At 43.8% G+C, this 20,480-nt stretch overlaps 1 protein-coding gene across 2 annotated transcripts in view; it reads left to right on the top strand.

Annotated features, from left to right (window-relative positions):
- Window positions 1-8,357: 8,357 nt before the first annotated feature.
- NRG1 (neuregulin 1) overlaps window positions 8,358-20,480 on the top strand; it is a 1,114,285-nt gene continuing 1,102,162 nt past the window's right edge. For both annotated transcript variants that reach the window (XM_047857141.1, XM_047857147.1), the window contains exon 1: window positions 8,358-9,090. In XM_047857141.1, coding sequence (XP_047713097.1) covers window positions 8,358-9,090 — 733 coding nt within the window. The remainder of the gene's footprint in view (window positions 9,091-20,480) is intronic.

Raw genomic sequence — 20,480 nt, forward strand, 5'->3', positions numbered from 1 at the left:
AACAATCAATTTTATGATCCTGGGAAAGGAAAACTTTTTCCGAAACTCTTTATCACTTCTAAAATTAAGAACTTTGGACTAGACATCCAGGATTCTCTCCTGTTCTGACATTTTGATGTGTTTCTCTCTGGTTCAAAGCATAATCTAAAAGGGAAAGTTTATGACCTTCTAACATGGCACCCCAGGTTAGGGAGTGCAGAATAAAATATTTATTTATACCATCCTTTCATAAGTAGATATAGTAAAAAGTGATGTAAAGCCTACCAGTAGGTCATGAAGTTAATAACTTCTCTTGCTTTGATCTCTTTTATTACATATTTTTCATGCTCCTACACTTCAGTGTCCTCAACCCAGTAACAGACTCTATTCCATACTGAGACTCTTACCAAAACTGCAGACTGGAAGTTGACATAAAGTAATTGTGGTTTTCATGGCGTTATGTTTATGTTAAGGAATGCACAGTGTCCTGCGATCAGCATGTGTGGACTGTCCTAAAGCAGAAAAGTCTGTAAAATCAAAGGAAAACAGAAGTGACAAAATTGGAAGTGTTTATTATGGAAAGAGATCCACAAAGTAAATAGTTTAATTCCACCTGAGTTGCAAATACCTATTTATTTTCTCTCTATGCGATTGAAGGTGCCATCTATATCCTATCCCTTGCAAGGGAAGGATGATGTTGAGACCTTCCATGGTGAAATAATCAGGAAATTGTCAAATTGTTGAGAACTGAGTGCCAGGATTATACCTTTGGGTCTTACGATTCATAATCTGCTTTTTACTTCCTTCTTTCCTTGATTTGATTGGGGCATATGTCACAGTAAAGGGTTAGAAAAATTTTCTATTACAAATATGACTGTTTAATTTCCTAAAAGTTTTTCAAAAGTTTCTTTATGGGTTGGATTCATCCTTAAAAAAAAAAAGAGTAGAAATTTTAAGAATATCCACTGATGCCTTTTGGAATAATAAGAAAGAAAGCAAAAATTCTGTTTACTTTTATCACAGAGAACAATGAAGCTTTATAAACAAATTTAACCATTCAATCCCTTCTTTCTTCAACTTTGGCATATTTGTAAATAGCAATAATAGGCTCTACAAAGTGTCGCTATAAATAAATAAAATGCACATTCATTACTCCTAAATATCAGTATATCACGAAGTTTTCAAATCCATTTTTGAGGGAAATGTGTAACTTATGTAGAACATATTTAGGATTTTAAGTAGCATATTTCTGTTGGATGGTTTGTTTTTATGTTATCTATTGATAGTGCTTCATCACTAAGAAGGCATAAGAAAGAAACTTGTGCTCAAGGAAAAGTGATAAAATAAAAATTGTATTTGATCTCAACGACTTGCTTCAATGATCTGCAAAATAATAATGATCCTTCTCTACCACATAGTATAGTGTTATAATATTAGTTAATCATAATGTTAATAATAACATTAATATTCATCATCTCATTGTTCCCAAGGAGGGTACCAAGGAAGTCATATTAACATCGATCCCTGTATTTCTAGCTCATTAGCTCCCATGGGTATAATTACAGGATTATAGCTTAATATCCACATTCCCCCACCGGCTCTTCCAAAGCTCTTCCAAAGTGTGCTATGGTAATAGCTGGGAATTCCCACGGGGGTGGGAGGGGGCTGCTACACACGTGTGGGAACTAAATCTGCTATTCCGTTCTGTCTTCCTTCTTAAGAGGTGCAATTCCCCCACTTCTCTGGCAAGTACATTCCCCCTGCCGTCTGCTTCTGCTTAGTTTCCTTCAGGACACGTGTGTAGTGCTCCTTCTTCCCAGAAATGCAAAGCAGTCTTCCCCCTCACATTACTTTTTCACTTTTTTCACCTGAGTTTTAAAGTGACATGCATGGTGTATGCCTTTAAGCTCTACAATGTTCTTCATTGCAAAGATCATTTCAGCTTCTACTTGTGATTCTGTTCCTCTGAGGAGGAGCCCCTGCTTTGAGCCACGCTGGGTAACACATCCCATTCCATCCTGCTTATCCTGCTTTTCATTCTCCTCCTCCCTGTTTCTTCCCCAGGCCCTCCTTTGTCCTTCAGAAAACACACACACACACACACACACACACACACACACACCCCAACACAAAAAGCAATACCTCTCTCCCCTCTCCCCCCAAATCATGAACTCATGTGAACACATGGGAGAGATGATGGAACAGACAGGGTTGCCAGCCACAGATAGCGATCATGGCTGGCTCGGTCTAGATGGGCAGTGAAATAGCATAGGTACACACAGTTTGCATTAGGTGACTGGGTTTTAAATAAGTATCTTACAGCCTATTACAGAAAAGCACTTTTAAACGGTCATATATGCCTAATAATGGAATACGCATCCCTGGGAAGTCATGAGCTTCTGACAATAAAGGTATTTAAGTAGACATATAACCAACTTTAAGGCAATTTCCAAAATATGCCACCTTCATTACTAGGTTGGAAGATTCTTGAGGGCAAGATATCATTTACCCACGTCATATTTTGCATAAATGAAACTTCTAAAGGAGGTTCATATACACTAAGCTGTTTTAATCCTTGCAAGTGTCCTGTGAAATAAAGCAGACTATGCTTATTTAATAAATAAGAAAAAAGGCTCAGAAGAGTCACGAATTGTCCTAAGGTTACAGGGCTGATAAACAGAAGTGGAGTATGACCCCGGGCCAGTTATGTCCCTAAACTTTACATATATTCCCCAATGCAAATGTCCAAGGAGTGTTTACCTCTTGGTTGCCTCCTGAGAGCTGTTGCTTCAGTGGGGGTATGGACATGAACCTAAATGGGATGTCTGGATTGCCATACCTGACGTAAAGTTCAAAGGTGTCTTAAATCCACCCCCCCCCCCGAAAAAAAAAAGCTATCAGAAAACACTCTTGGTTTCATTCTCTTTTCTTCCCTCTCAGTTGGGCTGAAATACGTGAAATCTACAGGATTTTATGTCAGACCAAAGTATGCAAATTAGAGGACTTTCTTCAGAGCTGGCACCTTTCATGTCTATATTCCTGCTTATGCCACGTAGTATTGCTGTTTTAAAATTATGTAATTAAATATATGGGTCAGTGGATGGGCGAGAGTATAGAGGTGACTAGGGCACCCTACTGCTGGTGACTCAAAGGCCCATCTTGAAGACTCATATTGCAGCTGGTGTTTAATGAAGCCTCCTTAACTTTCTAGCCTCTCTTCAGTAGAGACATTTTGCCACATTGCTTCTCATGGGTGGCTTCCAGGGGTCTATAACTCACCGTTTCTTTTGACTTGCTGTTCTCTCAAGCTTATTGTTAATTGTGTCTACATTGTTCTGGACCCTGTTTCTGTTCCAAGACAGGCTGCTAAGCAAGCGAAGCTTATTTGGGAGGCTGCAAATTCAGGACGTTAGCACCAGAGTACAGTTGTTTCTTGATTTATGGTGGAGGTGTGCACTCTGTGTGCTGTTGGTCAATGATGATAAAGTAGATATCAGTGCCTCTGTGGACTTCCTGCTGCCCCTTCAATAGCCACCATTTAGAAGTATTTAATCAGGTGGAAAGTACTGGGGGTGAGAAAACCTTTTCAGTTTGCCACTGCCCTGTGGACTTTCTTTTTGGATTTTCGAAATGAGTAAAACTAGTATTTCACATCTGCCTGCATAATTTTGTCTGTTATTTCTTTCTTTTTAAAATTTTAAATGTTTATTCATTTTTAACAGAGACAGAGTGCAAGTGGGGGAGAGAGACAGAGGGAGACAGAGAATCCGAAGCAGGCTCCAGGTTCTGAGTGGCCAGCACAGAACCTGATGCGGAACTTGAACTCACGATCCCCTGAGCTGAAGTCAGATGCTTAACCCACTGAGCCACCCAGGTACCCCTGTATGTTCCTTCTTTAGTTGAGCAGACAAAATATTCCTAGGTAACATGATGACAACTGTTCTGAGTCCTAGTTTTCTTTTAGTTCCAAGTCAAGTCCTCAAGAAGCACACACTTTTACTGTCAGTATGTGCTCATCTATGCCTCCTTAACTAGTCAGAGTAGATCTGCCAAAAGGCATCAGTCTCTAATAACCAAGGAGGTAACTCACATTTTCTCATCTCAAAGTTGAGATGAGAAAAATTCATGGTGGAGGGGACACTGAATATTTGAATACAATGCCTGAGTATGTTTATAGCATTATTATGCTGTGTCTACTGAAGTTTATAAATTTAAAGTTTTGAGCTGTAGTTCACAAAATGTGGTCTCCCCACCAGCAATATCAGTATCACCTGGAAACTTGTTAGAAATGCAGAATCTTGGGCTTCACCCCAGAACTACTGCATCGGAAACTCTGGGATGGGGCCCAGAAGTCTGCATATTTTCATACACAAGTGATTTGGATGCACACTAACATTTAAGAACCCTGGTTTTAGGATGTTGCTGAGAATGAGTTTTTTTCCTTTTTTTTTTTTTTAATTTTTTTTTCAACGTTTTTATTTATTTTTGGGACAGAGAGAGACAGAGCATGAACGGGGGAGGGGCAGAGAGAGAGGGAGACACAGAATCGGAAACAGGCTCCAGGCTCTGAGCCATCAGCCCAGAGCCCGACGCGGGGCTCGAACTCACGGACCGCTAGATCGTGACCTGGCTGAAGTCGGACGCTTAACCGACTGCGCCACCCAGGCGCCCCCCCCCCCCTTTTTTTTTTAAGCGTTGGTGTGGACAAATTAAATTGTCCCTTTTCTGAGAAGCACTTAAATACACTGAACAATTACTCATACCTTTTTTCTTTAAAAAAATTTTTTTTAAATGTTTACTTCTGAGAGAGACAGAGCATGATCAGGGGAAGGGCAGAGAGAGCGGGAGACAGAGAATCTGAAGCAGGATCCAGGCTGAGTTGTCAGCACAGAGGCCGATGTGGGGCTCAAACTCATGAACCATGAGCTCATGACCTAAACTGAAGTGGGATGATTAACCCACTGAGCCACCCAGGTGCCCCTATTCGTACTTTTTTTCAAGCTTATGTTAATCATAGTAGAAATGCCTTTTTCCTTTCATTTTAAAATAAGGGCAAAAAAAGGGTAATGTCCCTTCAGTGTATGGGTGCCCTCAAAAATGAGGACTTGGATACCAAAATTGAAATGAAATACATAAGCAAATAATTATTATCACTGAACTGTTCCAAGAAGGCCTACTGTTACACAAAAAAATATCCACAAGAGTTACCCCTTAACACCACTTAGCTGAGAGAGGAGTAGAAGAAAATGTGGGAGTAAGGTAAAGGCTTTTTAAAAAATGCATTTAAAAAAGGCATTTAAAACAAAACTCCAAACATAAGCAGCTTATTTTTAATCACACATAAAATGCTTTGTAAAGTACTAAGAGGGGGGATCTGTTCAATTTAATGACTCTAAGTCAGTGCTTTAAATTTTTATTGTTGTTTTTATTGCCTGGAGTTCCAACTCCCTGTGACAGCGCTGGGGTAGTATGGGGTAATGTGTGGTAATCACATTACCACCAGTCCGTGATTAATCAGCTGACATTTATCGAGTGCTTACTTAATACGTGCCCAAAACCGGGTTAAAATAGGGGAATAGGGAAAACATGGCTGTTTTTTAACAAGCTTGCAATCTAGTTGGTGACATGGGAGTAAAACTGAAACATGTGGGCTCAATAAAGGAAGGTGATCAAATGAGGAGGCCTGGGACAGACTGAGAATGAATGCAGGGGGAGCAGTCACCCTGAGTATGTAGTATTTAAGAAAGGCTTCAGAGGACAGGTGGGCCTTAAAGGAAGCTTATTGTCTATGGAGGATTGTTTGCAAAAATGACGATTCTTTTCCTTTCAGTCTCTCTTTGCCCCTTGGCGATGGAAGTTTTCAGCCCCTCACGTTAAGAGAATTTACCCCTCCACTCCTGGGATTTGAACTGGCTTTTAGGGTGGCAGTGACCAGAGGTCAGTTCTGAGCGGAGTCCTCAAGAGGCCTTGCTTGTATGCTAATGGCCACTCTCTTGGAACATGTCCAGCTGCCACGAACAAACCCAGGCTAAGCCTGTTGAAGGAAAGAGACCACATTCTTCAAGAGATGAGCTGTCTCAACTGAGGCCATCTGAGACTAATCAGCCCTCAGCCAAGCCTTCAGGGAGCCCAGCTGAGAACAGAAGGATCCCTCTGCCTGATTCCAAAGTAGCAATCTGCAGAGTCCTGAGCTAAATATATATTGTTTTAGGCCAACAGATTTTGGAGTCGTTGGTCATACCCCAGTAGATAACTGGTACAAGGTGTGGAAGGTGGAGAGGATGAGAGAAAGCGTGCTAGGCTCAAGTTCCAACTCCCAAAACGCCACCGAGAGCCAGCAGTGTGTGAGGTCAGGTCAAAGCAAAGTGAAGATGCCAGGTAGGGGACTGGATGTCTGATCACTTTCTTTCAATAAATCGGTGGGAATACCAGCGCTAAAGAGAACATGTACTGGAGGCCAGACCTGCACTATTATGTTGCTACATGGGGATCTTCTCTTGAAGCACACCATCAGGGCATGATAGGAATCCCCATAGTTGAAACACACAATGAGCATCGGAACGCTGTCCTTCTAAGCTGGACTTTGAGGGAGTGACAAACTTTTCTAGCCAACTATATCATGCCAAGGGGGGGGGGAATTATTTGTGGCCTATAATCTATCATTTTTATACAAAATATCTATAACTTAAGCGGCACACATTTGATAAGCTGCTAGAAGCAATTTGTAGAATCCTACAGTAAAGGATATTACGAAGAGTTCTTTTAAAATCTTAGATTCTCACCATGTGGATTTATTGGCCATTGGATAACAACTTCAACTCAGCTTTACCAGGTCATTGACTATATTTTTCACCTTAAAAAGGCAGAAGAGGAAATATTTTCTTTAAAATGCTGAAAATGTGTTCTCTTTCTGTAAAGTGGTGGGTGTTTGAAAAGAACAGCCCCGGGGGATGGATTCTTGTTTTAAAAATAGCTCAAGTTTGGCGGGACAGGATAGGGGGCAGAGTGGGGGAGGGGGTGGGAGTAGGGTCAAGTTGGGGAGGGTGGTATTCAGATGGAATATGTAACCTACAGATGTTTGAAATTTCTGTTTCAGCACTCACAGAAGCATCTTTCATTTCATTTTAATCATGTAACAAAACGGACTAGTTGACGAGGAGCCATAAACTTTATACAAAATGGCCTTATTGAGCAACTATTTTATTCAAACCTGGCTCCTATCAGCAGGATCACACAGGTCATAAGATCATGGGGAACCAAGGATTTCGCCCGACGAAAAGGCAAGGGTAATCAAGACTCAAGTGTCACTCAAGGATCCAGGGACAGAGGCCTCATACCTGAAATGCTCACTGTGGGTGTGCTCGGTGGCAGGACAGCGAGCGTGATATAAAGTTGCTTTAATTGCTGCTGGTCTCCGGTGAACATGTTGCTCCCTTTTGACTCTTAAGTATATAGTTCACCCAAAACTTTTCTGACATGAGGACCCGCATCTCCCGTGTCCCCCTCTTCCTTGCCCGCCCGCCATGCTCCCCCCCCCCCCTTCCCACCGCGGTCGGGCGTCCTGCGCCGGCTAACAGGTCCCCGATTACTGAAGCGTCACCTCTCGCTCCCCAGTAAATCTCCGCAGCCCACTCGGACTGCAGCCTCTTTGCCGCCCGGCCTCTCATTGCAGCAATCGGGGCGCCCGCGAGGGAGGAGGCGCGCAGGGCAGGCGAGACCGCGGAGGACAAACTCGCGGGCCGGGCTCCGGAATCAGCATGGGGAAGGGAAGTGCGGGCCGAGTTCGCACCACAGGTAAACAGGCTGGCGAGGCGCAGGGCGCTGCCGCCGCCGCCGCCGTGGCCACCCAGCGATTTCCAGGCACGCAACTCCGCCTCCAGGGCTCTCTGCCTCGCGCTCTCGCCCAGCCGCTCGCTCGCAGCCTCAGCAGCCGCCGCAGCATCACTTCACACAAAGGACTGTTACCCGCTGAGCAGCTCCTCCACCTGCACGTCCTCCTCCTGTGACAGCAGCCCCGACAGCAGGGCTCGGGCGCGGCGGCGGCGCCGGGAGGACCTGTCACTCCCAGCAACCGAGGCGGTGGCAGCGGCTTTTTTTTCTTTCCTTTTCTATTTTGCTTTTTTTTTTTTTTTTTTTTTTGCCCTTATACCTCTTCGCCTTTCTGTGGTTCCACCCACCTCTCTCTCCCTCCTCCTCTTCCTCCTCCTCCCATAAACAACTCTCCTACACCCCCCCCCCAATAAATAAATAAAAGGAGGAGGGTAGGGGGGAGGAGGAGTGGTGTGGGGGGGGGGCAGGAGGAGAGGAAAAGGGAGGCAGCGCGAGAGAGCGAGGCAGAGTCCGAACCGACAGCCAGGAGCCCGCACGCACCTCACACCATGAGATGGCGACGCTCCCCGCGCCGCTCCGGGAGTGCCGGCCCCCGGGCCCCGCGCCCCGGCTCTGCCGCCCGCTCGCCGCCGCCGCTGCTGCCGCTGCTGCTGCTGTGGACCGCGGCCCTGGGGCCGGGGGCGGCCGCCGGCGACGAGGCGGCTCCCGCGGGGGCCTCAGTGTGCTACTCGTCCCCGCCCAGCGTGGGCTCGGTGCAGGAGCTGGCTCAGCGCGCCGCGGTGGTGATCGAGGGAAAGGTGCACCCGCCGCGGCGGCAGCAGGGGGCACTCGACAGGAAGGCGGCGGCGGGCGAGGCAGGGGCGTGGGGAGGCGAGCGCGAGCCGCCAGCCGCCGGCCCGGGAGCGCTGGGGCCGCCCGCCCCGGACCCGCTGCCCACCGCCAACGGGACCGTGCCCTCCTGGCCCAGCGCCCCGGCGCCCGGCGCGGGCGAGCCCGGAGACGAGGAGGCGCCCTATCTGGTGAAGGTGCACCAGGTGTGGGCGGTGAAAGCCGGGGGCTTGAAGAAGGACTCATTGCTCACCGTGCGCCTGGGGGCCTGGGGCCACCCCGCTTTCCCCTCCTGCGGGAGGCTCAAGGAGGACAGCAGGTACATCTTCTTCATGGAGCCCGATGCCAACAGCAGCAGCCGCGCGCCGGCCGCCTTCCGAGCCTCTTTCCCCCCTCTCGAGACGGGCCGGAACCTCAAGAAGGAGGTCAGCCGGGTGCTGTGCAAGCGGTGCGGTAAGTTCCTCGCCCCTCGGGGCGCGCTCCGGCCGGGCGGGGAGGTCGCGGGCCCGACGGCTGCCCAGCACGCGCGGGCTCGGGAGTTGAGTTTCGGGATTGCGGACTCCTAAGTGATTCTCAGAGAAGGTTTCGCGGGTTGGATTCCACAGGCAGCGCCTTCTCCAGTTACCTGGATTCTAGGCTTTGCCATTGGTGAGAGTCCAAGTTTGGTCCTCGGTGGGGGCCGCCTGAAACTTTTTAATCCCTTGGGGTTTCGTTCCCGAGTAGCGTGGAAATGGGCCGGCTGCTTTCTTGCGAGTGCGTCGTTGAACTTGGTTAGGAGGTGCTGGTGAGGTATGGGCCGCCGTGTGGGGGCTTTTCCTTTGAAGGAGGAAGGGTGAGTCCGACAGGATTTTCACGCCTTTCCTTCATTTGGAGTCTTGAGTGTGCAGATGGTCAGGGGTTTGTGTCTGTGGGAGCCCTCGCAAGGAAAGGACACTGCGCCGACATGTCTCTAGAAATGGGGCAGAGTTTTTGGCCAACTCCATGTCCAACAGATAGGTGCAGTCTGTACCTTGGGAATAGGTGTTTGTGAGAAATATAAAGTTGTGTGTGTGTGTGTGGGGGGGGTATTTTTGGTGACGTCCTCTCAAGAATTTTCGTTTTTACAATATTTTGGTTTGCAGTGTGTTTTGGCACCTCAGTGAATCAGAACAGATGAGCGTAGTTAAGGAGCTTCACGTGTAGGCCCTGAAGAAGAATTTGGGAAGCTAAGTTTAGCAATCGATTTCCCAGACCTTTTTCCCCCATTTTCCCGTTGGAAAGTATTGTTTTCCGGTCTCCTTCATATGATCAGGTCTGAGAAATTAGCCGATAATCTGATTACATTTCTGAGGTAGTGTTGCGTTTATGCCATTCACAAAATAATTTCTAGGTTGGAAATATCTGTATAATTTTCTGATTACCATACAATCACTAAAGCGTAGCAGGGTATCTTCTCAAACCATAAATTAACATGATTACACATCGCAGATTCTAACATGCACAGTAGCTTTTTCCCTGTGTCTTTATGTATCTGCCTAATAGATGGTTGGGTTAATTGAATTTTTACAAAAGTCAGCACCATGCCAGGCTCAGTCTGCCTGCGATGCAAACTAAGTCAGTTCTCTTAAATTTGTATCTGATGATAGCCAATTACTTAAATTTCTGGTTGGCATTTGTGGTGCTTATATCTTGCAGTTAATTAATACCTAACAATTTGGTTTTAATGACAGGAAAGAGCCTTGCTCATCCACCATTTCCCTATTTTAACAATGCACTTTGTGCGCCAGACCTGCTAAGATTGCACCACTCTGTGGACAGAAGCTGTTCTCAGACAGTGGTGCTGAAGAAAGCTGAGTGACGTTGGGATTCCCCGGGTCTGGCTGATAGATGTCACTGTAAAACATGGGAAACGCTCTGCTGGGAGCTGTCTTATTAGGGAACACAAAAGCTCAACACCATTGTACTGCAGTATATGTTACTCTGCTCTAGAATCTGAAACAAAACCTTTTAAGCCACACCATTGTCCAATTTTCACGTGCTTTATTCTATGTAATTCAGAAAGGATTTTGCATTTACCCCAAATCACGAGTTGTGAATCATTTACTATACATGGTGGAAATTGATATAAAAGGGATCGTAGTTGGCAGTGATGCCTAGGATTGGGGGTGTGTTACTGGATTAGCAATGGTGTTTTGTGTTTTGACTAGAAATAAACGTCAGACTTCAGGGATAAAGTTCTTCCAAGCATCCCGAGGATGTTTAGAAATGGAATATTCATGTTGTCTGGAGAAATACCGTTCTGTTTTTGTGCTTCTAAGGGGGAAGACCTTCAGGAAGGTAGTTTTCCTCTTTTGTTTGTCAAAGGAATTACATAGGAAATTGTGTCATGCGAAGCAAAGCAGGTTTTTAAAATGAACTGGAAATCTCCCTGTGTATAATTGAGTAGATTAAGAAATCATGAAGTTACAGCTCCAGGTTTGTGTAATTGTTGTGTGGTGATTTTAGTGTCAGGTACTTCGAGGTTGTGGCTGTTGCATGAAACCTTAACTAACAGGTTTAGCTAAAGCCTGACGGGAATTATGCTAAAAGTTTCTCTTGCGTTTTTATCAACGTGGTAGTTACTGTACTATTGTGAGATAAAAGTAAATAGTATGAGCTATTTTATTTTAGAGAATGTAAACTGGGGAAATCCATACTGGAATATTGGGTTTAAAAGTGTGTGAGTGTGTGAAAACTTGGGAGTTCACCCCGTTGGGTGGTTTCTGTTAACAGTGCCATTCAGAACTTACCAGGCAAAGGAACACCAACTGGAAAAAAAAAAAAAAAAGACATACAGAGAGAAGAGGGGCTGATTTGTCCTGGTTGAGCTGGTTCTGTGTGCTTCTGGTGAGAAGATTTCAGGGAGAGTGATGGAGCAGGGGGTTCTTATCTAACCACATGAAGCTGCCTTGGGGGTGTGACGGTTGTGTTGCTGCCTGAGCCATGATGCCCGGCTGGAGAGGGAATATAGCAAAGTCATTTTGTGATATCATATCCCGGGGAACAGTTTCCAGCTCTCATGTGCTCAGCTGCAGTGTTGTTTCCTACAAGTTGCTTACTAGTGTAGAAACCACACATGCAACAGATTAGCTTTAGGGTTGAGCTGATAGAAGTCTCCCCTGAATTTTTTTTTCTTTTTTCTTCTTTTTTTTTTTTTTAACCCATCTGAGATAAACTCCTGAGCAGTGTCTGTATAACAAGTTCTTTTCTTGAAAGATGGGTCTTTTGAAACAACTGCTTAGTGTATTTTAGAAGACAACACGGAATCTCATAGCTTGTTTGCTTTGCATTTGAAGTTTGTATAAATTACATACACTTCTTGTAGTTGCTTAAACACTTCCCAGTCTTTGCTTTTTCTCTTGCTCACCGAACAAGCTAAGAAATATTATTAGGTTTTATATTAATTGGAATGCAAAATAATTTGCTGTTCATTTAAATTTCTGTTATTCAGACAAATCATCGTGTGACGCACTACGATTTTAGTTTTCAAGGCATTGCAGTGATTCTAGGCAGAAAATGATGTCCAAAATACTGATGTTGAATAACATCTATGGATGTTATTGGGGCATGCAAGATTTGTGCATCATCATCTTATAATCCAATGTAGATATTCGGTCTATGCTGTAATACTGGAATATATTGATAACATAAGCAGGTTTATAAAATATTTATGATAAATGGCATTTGCTTTTTCTAATATCCTCAATAACTATTTAATAAAGTGAGCTGACCTTATGGTGTTACGAAAATGACAAACGCTGCAGGGATTCTCCAGCCACCACTGAAGAAGATAATTCTTAATAAAAGCTATATTAAGTAAGTAACAGTAGGAACAGATACAGCTTGACTGCTTGTATTTCATAAATATACATGTAAATTTAATTTCCCGAGTGTTTTTGACTGCTCTCTGTCAGCTATATAAATCTTACTGTTAAAAATCTATACCTAAACCACTTTTCTGTTGAGTAGACAAACTGTATATATATTTATATTTATGATAAAAAAAATGAGCCCAAGATTGGTCATTTGGAAAAACAGTTCCTTGGAATAAAAATGTCTTAAAAGGAGAATGTAAACATCTGAAGTAGGACATTTTACAAGCACTAGGGGGTAGTTCCCCTTCATTGTAGGAGATCTGTAAGTCCTTGGGGTCTAGGGAAAGTTGTACCATAGGTCTTGATGTATTAGGTAAGACTGGGAAGCTTACACAGCACTGAGGGGGCTGCACACTGCACTGTCCTTCCACTGGCCTGTGTATTTCTAGCAAATGAGAGCAAAAGACGTGATTGGGCAGGTTAGTGCCCTTGTCAGATGTAATCTATTCATTGTTCCGGGAATCTTCTTTGCTTCAGGGCCTGTTTTCTTCTTGTTATCTTTTTCTTAATTATAAACATAACCTCTTTTAATATGTATTTTTAAATTTCAGTGACAATTTATGAATTAGCCAGATGTCCAAAGACCTTTCAACTCTCATCTGCCCTTAGTACTTAGTAATACTTAGGTTTTTGGTTTGGTTGTCTTTGATATGCTTAAATGTTTTGAAAAGCATATCTGTACAGATAGGTCTTAGTGAATATTTGATTAGCCTTACATAAATGAATGATAATGAAAACAAAAAGTATATGATGAAAAATGGTGGTAGGGTTCATTAACCATTACATTCATTGAAAGTAAAGAATGAAAAGTATATAATGAAAACAGAAGGTAAAAAATTAGGGTTCCTTTGACTCATGTAGTTTGTTGCCAAAAGCAATAGCGTAACGTGTCTTAGTCAAAGTTTTCATGAGAAAGTGAGGACTCATTTTGAATGTTCATATTCTTAAATAACAGAAATGACCTTTGTGGACAGCTTCCCATCCATATAGGAATGCTCTGAACGTGTGCATGCACGTGTTACTCTGTGCTCTTAGGTTATCATAAAACTTAAGTTAAAATTAAAGTAACATTATGAGCGATCATATGACCTAGCCACTCCCCCAAATATCAGTCACTTTGTACCACGGAACAACTGATGAGTGATACATTCTGCCGTACTTTTAAATCCGAAGTTGAGTTATTTGAGAATTTACAGAATATAGACTTCAGTCTCTTACTCATTTGAGGTAAGTGCTAGTTGAGAGGTTGTGTTTTCATATTGTTTAGTGCCATGGTGTGCTTGAAGAAAGCCTCTTTCTGAAGGCTTGCCTCCTGGCTCTCTGTCCCCAAATGATCCTTACAGGTTAAAGTAGATAAAATAAAAGAAATTTTGGTGAAGTCGAAGGCTTGAAATGGGTTGACTCATCTCTGTTTGGCATAGATCCAATGTTTAGGGGAAAAAAAATTCCCCCACCTTAGATTTGCCATCAAGGAATCCTACAGAGAGATACATAGATGGTAATTTACACTATTTTTTGGTCTTTAAGAGAACCAGGATATTTTTCCTTATCGAAAGCAGTTTCCTTGCAAACTATGTCCTAACCTGAGTTCTCCCCATTAGGACCTAGTAAAATTTTTAATCTTGCTTTTCATAATAACCAAACAAACAAATAGAAATTTAGTTTACCCACAGCTTGGATGATACATGGGAGACCGTCCTACTAGGTCTTACCGCAGACTCCATAGGTATATTCCCTTCATCTCTTTGCTGTGTGAGGAAACTGCAAAGGAAGGCTTTAGGTAAACAATGAGGCTTATGAGTGGATCCTAGTCTGTGAGAAACTGAAGTATAGGACTGCTGTTCATCATTACAATGATTAGCCTTCTCTTGACACCTCGGACTTCCTCTGTCCAGGTCCAAATATGTCAGAAAATGGAGAACTTAGATCACAATACTGTGAATGTAGATGGTCCTTCCGAGTCTGATAGGCTCATTGTCTATCTCATGAGGGCACACATGGTAATCTGCCTTGTATCTCAATTTCAGAAGTTTTTCTCCCAAAGCCCAAGGCTCTGGCTTTGGATATCTGCCCCACTGTGCTGGAAGAAAACAGCTCAGAGTGGTGCATGATTCCGGAGCTGGTAGCCAGATTTAGGAGGTAATGCTGGGCCAAGACAACCTGGAGGAGGGAATTGTTTCTTTTCTCTTTGCTCTGCCAAAATATGTGAGCTGAGCTGAGCCCAGCACAAGGGGACATTCTTGACAAGGGCACTCGAGTCTTGGTAGTGGGCACATCTGGGAGCTCAGGACATGGAGGGGGCGTGATAAGAGACGTGAGGCATTGTATGCTTTGCTAAATTTGGAAAGCTCACAGCAGTAATACTATCATCCCAAGTGTTTGTCTCTAGCCTGGGAATTGCCATTGAGGCAAAGAAAGCTAAAAAATTGAGGGGCTGACTAAAACCATGTGGTCATAACTGCCACTCAGTTGAGTTTGTATCTTTTTCCCCTCTTTGATAGACACATACTGCTTGGTGGTTCTGTGTAGATTAAATACCTGTTAAATAATTAAATGAATACATGACGGAAGCACCCCAGATTGTTGGGTAGTAGCAATCGTTGTTCAAGGTTAAATTTTGAGAGAAGCGTTTTTGTTTTGCTTTTGCTTTTTGTTTTTTCCTTTTCCGTTAGGTCTCTTATTTGGTGAGCTGCATATTCAGAGGAAGTAGCAATTAGAGCTATATCCTACCAGGACACCATTGCTTCCTCTCACCACCCAGGGCCCACCTCTGCATCAACTTTTGGGCTTCAGAAAAAGGCTGTTTAATCTCGTAAACTTTTCCTTCTCAATTATTTCTTGATAATATTTATTCTGTGTGGCCTATAGCTCCAGCTGGGTAAAAATGCCCTGCATCGTAAAGACTTAGAAGCACGGAAGAGATTTTTGAATAGTTAGTGTTTTGAGCCAACCCACTCCCACATCATTCCAACTCATTTTGGGTACTAAATCTCAGTACTCAGAAATTGTATGTTCTTCCTTGATCTCCCCCAACAGGTGTTTAACCATCTGAGCAATAGAAGTTCAGTTCTTGTAACTGAAGATGGAAAGGCGCTGCTTATATCCCTAAGAAGCAATAAAAAAGAGATGACTTACTTTTCACTGCCCCCCCTCCCCCACCTCCCTTGTTTTTGACATCTCGTCAGCTCTTGGACAGACTGCAGGTGGGAGGGCACATATCCATTTGGGCTTAGATAAATAATGAGATCCTTTTCCATCACTGTCTCTGTTGGCCCTGGAGACACCATGGGCCATGATGTGTTATCAGTGAAGCCGCAGATGCAGTGGCAGCATTTTCCTCCGCTGCAGGGAGCATCCTGGCCGCACCTCTGCACAGTTCATGGCAGCTATCTACTGAGGAGAAGGATGGCTGTGTTTGCTTCCAATAGAATTTGTCATTAGACTTCGCCCTTGGGAGGTGATCCTGGCAGTCAAGGCTCTTTGGGGACTGCCACGATGGAGATGTTCTGCTGAGTGGGGGTGCTCTTTGTCATGTCATCAGCACAGAAGGGCCACAGCTTTGAAATTTCACAGGCTCTTTGCCAGCCTGGACACCTCTGAGATGCAGTTTCTTCCGTTGTCTTCTTTCCCGTCCACTGAGATTGCTCACCCCTGTTCTAAGGATCACTAGCAACTTTTCTTTCACTGGAGCAGGAATTTTATGAAAAATGCTAGCATTTTGGACTGTAGTCTAATTCTGGTGAGCGTTTCTCCCCCCCCCCCCCCCCACCAAATTGTAGTAACATAGAATTTACTACCTTAACCGTTTTTAAGTTCAGTTGCATTAGGTATTGACATTGTTGGGCAACCATTACCACCATCTATCTCTTGTCGTGTTATCTTCCCCAACCAAAACTGCATACCCATTAAATAATAACTCTCTATTCCCTTCTCCTCCAACCCCTGCCAGCTACCATTCCAATTTCTGTCTCCGTGAATTTGATTATTCTAGGTACCTCATAAGAGTGGAATCCTACAGTTTTTGCATTTTTGTGACTGGCTTGTTTTATTTGGCATAACGTCGGTAAGGTTCATCTGTGTTTTAATGGGTCAGAGTGTCATTGCTTTTTAAGGCTGAATATTCCATTGCACATATAGACCACATTTTGTTTATCCATTCATTTGTCAGTGGACATTCAAGTTGCTTCTACCTTTTGGCTATTGGGAATAAAGCCTCTATGAATGTACAAATATCTGCTCAAGACCTGGTTTTCCTTTCTTTTGGGTGTGTGCTGGAAGTGGAATTGCTGGATTATGGTAAGTCTAAGTTTCTTTCTTTCTTTTTTTTTTTTTTTTTGAGGAACTACTGTACCGTTTTCCACAGTAGCTACACCATTTCCCTTTCCCACACAGGGTTCTGATTTCTCCATGTTCTAACATGTTTTATTTTTTTATGGTTTGATAGCAGCCAACCTAATGGGTGTGAAGTGGTGGGGAACAGTTTTTATATTGTTTTCTGTTCCGTGTTCGTGCCTCTAATTATTACACTGTCATTAATAAGAAACGAAAGTGCTCAGAAAACAGAGGTGTTCATTTGTTCAACTCTTAATTTACCCAGCATTTAGGTTCCTGAATCTGCAGCCACCCAATAACTAAATTACATCAGATAATGGCTTAGTAAAAACCAATACAAGAATTAAACAGTAAACTTGGCCAAGGGTGCCTGCGTGGCTCGGTTAAGTGTCTGACTTCAGCTCAGGTCGTGATCTCACAGCTCGTGAGTTCAAGCCCCGTGTCCAGCTCTGTGCTGACAGCTCAGAGCCTGGAGCCTGCTTTGGATTCTGTGTCTCACTCTCTCTCTGCCCCTTCCCCACTTGCTCTCTCTCTTTCCCTCTCTCAAAAATAAATAAAAACATTAATAAAATAAAAAAAAAGTAGACTTGGCCTTTGGTCACCATAAGAATATTGTATTTTTCTTCATATGCTATCAACATGGTCTAGAAAGGTGGCTTATCATCTTTGGATGAGTATCAGAATCTTTGATTTTAATCATTCATTAAATTTACATACTCTCTCCCCCACCACCACCATTTCCTTGCCTCTGTTCTGTCCACTGCTCCAGATTGCCTTCTGTTAAACACTGCATTGGAGGATGAGTATTTCTAAAATTTTTTTCTAACATTTATTTATGAGAGAAAGAGGGAGAGAGCATGAGCAGGGGAGGGGTAGAGAGAGAGGGAGACACAGAATCCAAAACAGTTTCCAGGCTGTGAGCTGTCAGCATATAGCTCGATGTGGGGCTCAAACACCTGAACCACAAGATCATGACCTGAGCTGAAGTCAGATGCTTAACTGACTGAGCCACTGAAGCTCTCTGGACAGTGAGTATTTCTAAAGTACTCCTTTTATTGGACCTCTCTTTGCTCAGAAACTTTCAGTGGATCCACCATAGTTTACTTTAGATGCTGGTATTTCCTGTCTTCCTTACTCCAGACCAAGCCTAATCTTTTTCAGTTTTACTGTATAAATGTTTTTATCCAGTCTAATTGCTCCATGAATAGGCCACACACTTTCCCACTGCTGTTTTTACATAGGCCATTTCTTCTGCCTGGACCTGTGTCTTCCCTCATTTCTGCCTGTGGATATTCTGTCTCCTTTAAGGGACAGGTCATATCCTACTGCCTCTATGACAGTCCCAGTAATGATCCTGTCAGAAACACTCACTGTAGTCTTTGGACACAGAGCACCTTTCCACTGCAAGCTTTATGCATGGTGCCATCGCAAATTTCCCTTATGTTGTTGTTACAAAAAAATGGATGTAGTTAACAATTTTTCTGTGTGTAGTCTTGCCTCACCAGTTAGACCACAGTATCTTTGTGAGTAGACACTAGAGGATGGGGGTGGTAGGGAGGGAAGTCCTCAGCTTATTCACAACTGAAAAGTGCCTGGCCTCAGAGTCAGGAGCACTGTTTTTCACTTCCAGCTTTGTAGTTTAGTACCTGTGTGCTATGTGTAAGTAACATTCCCTCCTTGGGTCTCAGTTCCCTAGTATGCAGAGTGGGAAGGAAGAACCATGTTCTTCATGGTTCATTCAAAGTGCATCTAGTCCTTGTTCAGAAATGACCCAACAGGGGCCTGGGTGGCTTGGTTGGTTAAGTGTCCGACTTCGGCTCAGGTCATGATCTCACAGTTGGTGAGTTCAAGCCCTGCATCGGGCTCTGTGCTGACAGCTCAGAGCCTGGAGCCTGCTTCAAATTGTGTGTCTTCCTTGCTGTCTGCCCCTCCCTTGCTTGTACTCTGTCTCTGTCTCTCAAAAAGTGAAAAAAAAAAACTGTTAAAAAAATTATTAAGAAAAGAAATGAACCAACATACCACTTCTGCTACTGACCCTGGAGCTTTTCTCTTCCTCTCCTCTCATGTTTTGCATTGTTCCAAGGAGTCTAATCCTGGAAAAATGATTGTGAAACGTTTAGACAATCTGAAAGGGCCGTAGGAGAGCTTAATGAGAGGGAGTCTTCGCGAAAAAGTATCTCCTTCCTCCCCTAAGCCTTTCTACCTCCGTTGCCTTTTCGTGTTGTTGTCATGTGTCATGCTCTCTGAAATCATAGAAGTTATTTGTGTTCATGAGCTTCCTCTCTTCAAGAAGCAAATACCATTGTGTCTTCAGCCCTGTCTTTGAAATTATAAAGGGTGATTAAGAGATGAATCCACAACTGTAAACTTTGAGAAGAAAGTTCAGCCATTTGTTTCTATAAAATGAAAAGGGAAGGGTCAAAGTGTTTCGTTGTGAGTTTTTATTTATTTAAAAAATGCAAATCTGGCACTGGTTTTAGGTTTTAATAATTATCTGTGTTGTGGGAACGCATGAGGCTGGCACAGAGCGGTGAGGGCTTGTTTACCACGGCTGGCAGCCGTCCTGGTGATGGTAGGGACAGCATTCCCACGTCAATGTGGGGTGGGGGTGAGAGGCTTTCTTTCTCAGCTTATGATTTTTGTGGTTTGGGCAAGAAAATAATATATCCTAGTCCTTTTATGAGTAGAGCGAGCGATGCTGAAACAAGTTGTCAAACAAGGAATAATTCACTTTGACTTCTTCAATTACTGCAGGCAGAGGCCTTGGCCGTGCCACAGGGCCCGTCCGGGGCAGGGCAGGACTCCGGCAGGCTACGTCCAGTTTCATTTTTCCTTCACTTTGGCCTCCCTGAACCCCTGGTGAATTCATCTACTTTAGTAGATTCCACACTGCTTGTAAATTGTGGTTTCTAAATCCTTATCTCCAGGCCAAACCCTAATTTTTGGGGGAGGGGGGCGGGCGGGCTCCAGGTTCATATATCCAACTCTTTACCAGATAATCCACCTGAATGTCCTATAGGCACTTTATAGGAAGCACATTAAATGATGTCTCCTCATCTCCCCTGCCAGTCTGTGTGTATATCTGTATGCTAATAATGAAGCTGCTACCACTTCTGTTATAATCAGTACTATCACTACCAGTGGCTTTCTTGATTGACAGCTCATTCTGTGTCAGAGTAATAGGTGCCCCTCTGAATTCATGTAACCCCTCACCGAATGAGAGCATCAGTGTCTTCTCAGTTACTTCAAACAGGAGGCCTCTCCTTTTGCTCCATAGCCGTCTGGTGACCAGATCCCATTGATTCCGCCTCCTTAACATCTCATTTGTCCCTTCTACCCCAACGTCATTGCTTCTGTAGTGATTCCCATTCTTGCTGCAACAACCTCTTAACTTGGCTCATGGATTCTCCCCTTCTTAAATTCACTCTCTCTGGCGTTGCTGGAGTGATCTTTCTGATGCGGAAAAGACCATACTGCACCATTGTATGAGGCTCTTCACTTGCCATCAGGATAAAATCCAGACTCCTTAGAATGGCATAGAAGGGCCTTTCACCTTTTGTCCAAGCGTTGTTATCTGGTTCCTTCTTCTGCCTGGAACCCTGTGCTACGCCGATGGCA

This window comes from Prionailurus viverrinus, chromosome B1, assembly GCF_022837055.1.
Source record: "Prionailurus viverrinus isolate Anna chromosome B1, UM_Priviv_1.0, whole genome shotgun sequence".
Lineage (NCBI taxonomy): Eukaryota > Metazoa > Chordata > Mammalia > Carnivora > Felidae > Prionailurus > Prionailurus viverrinus.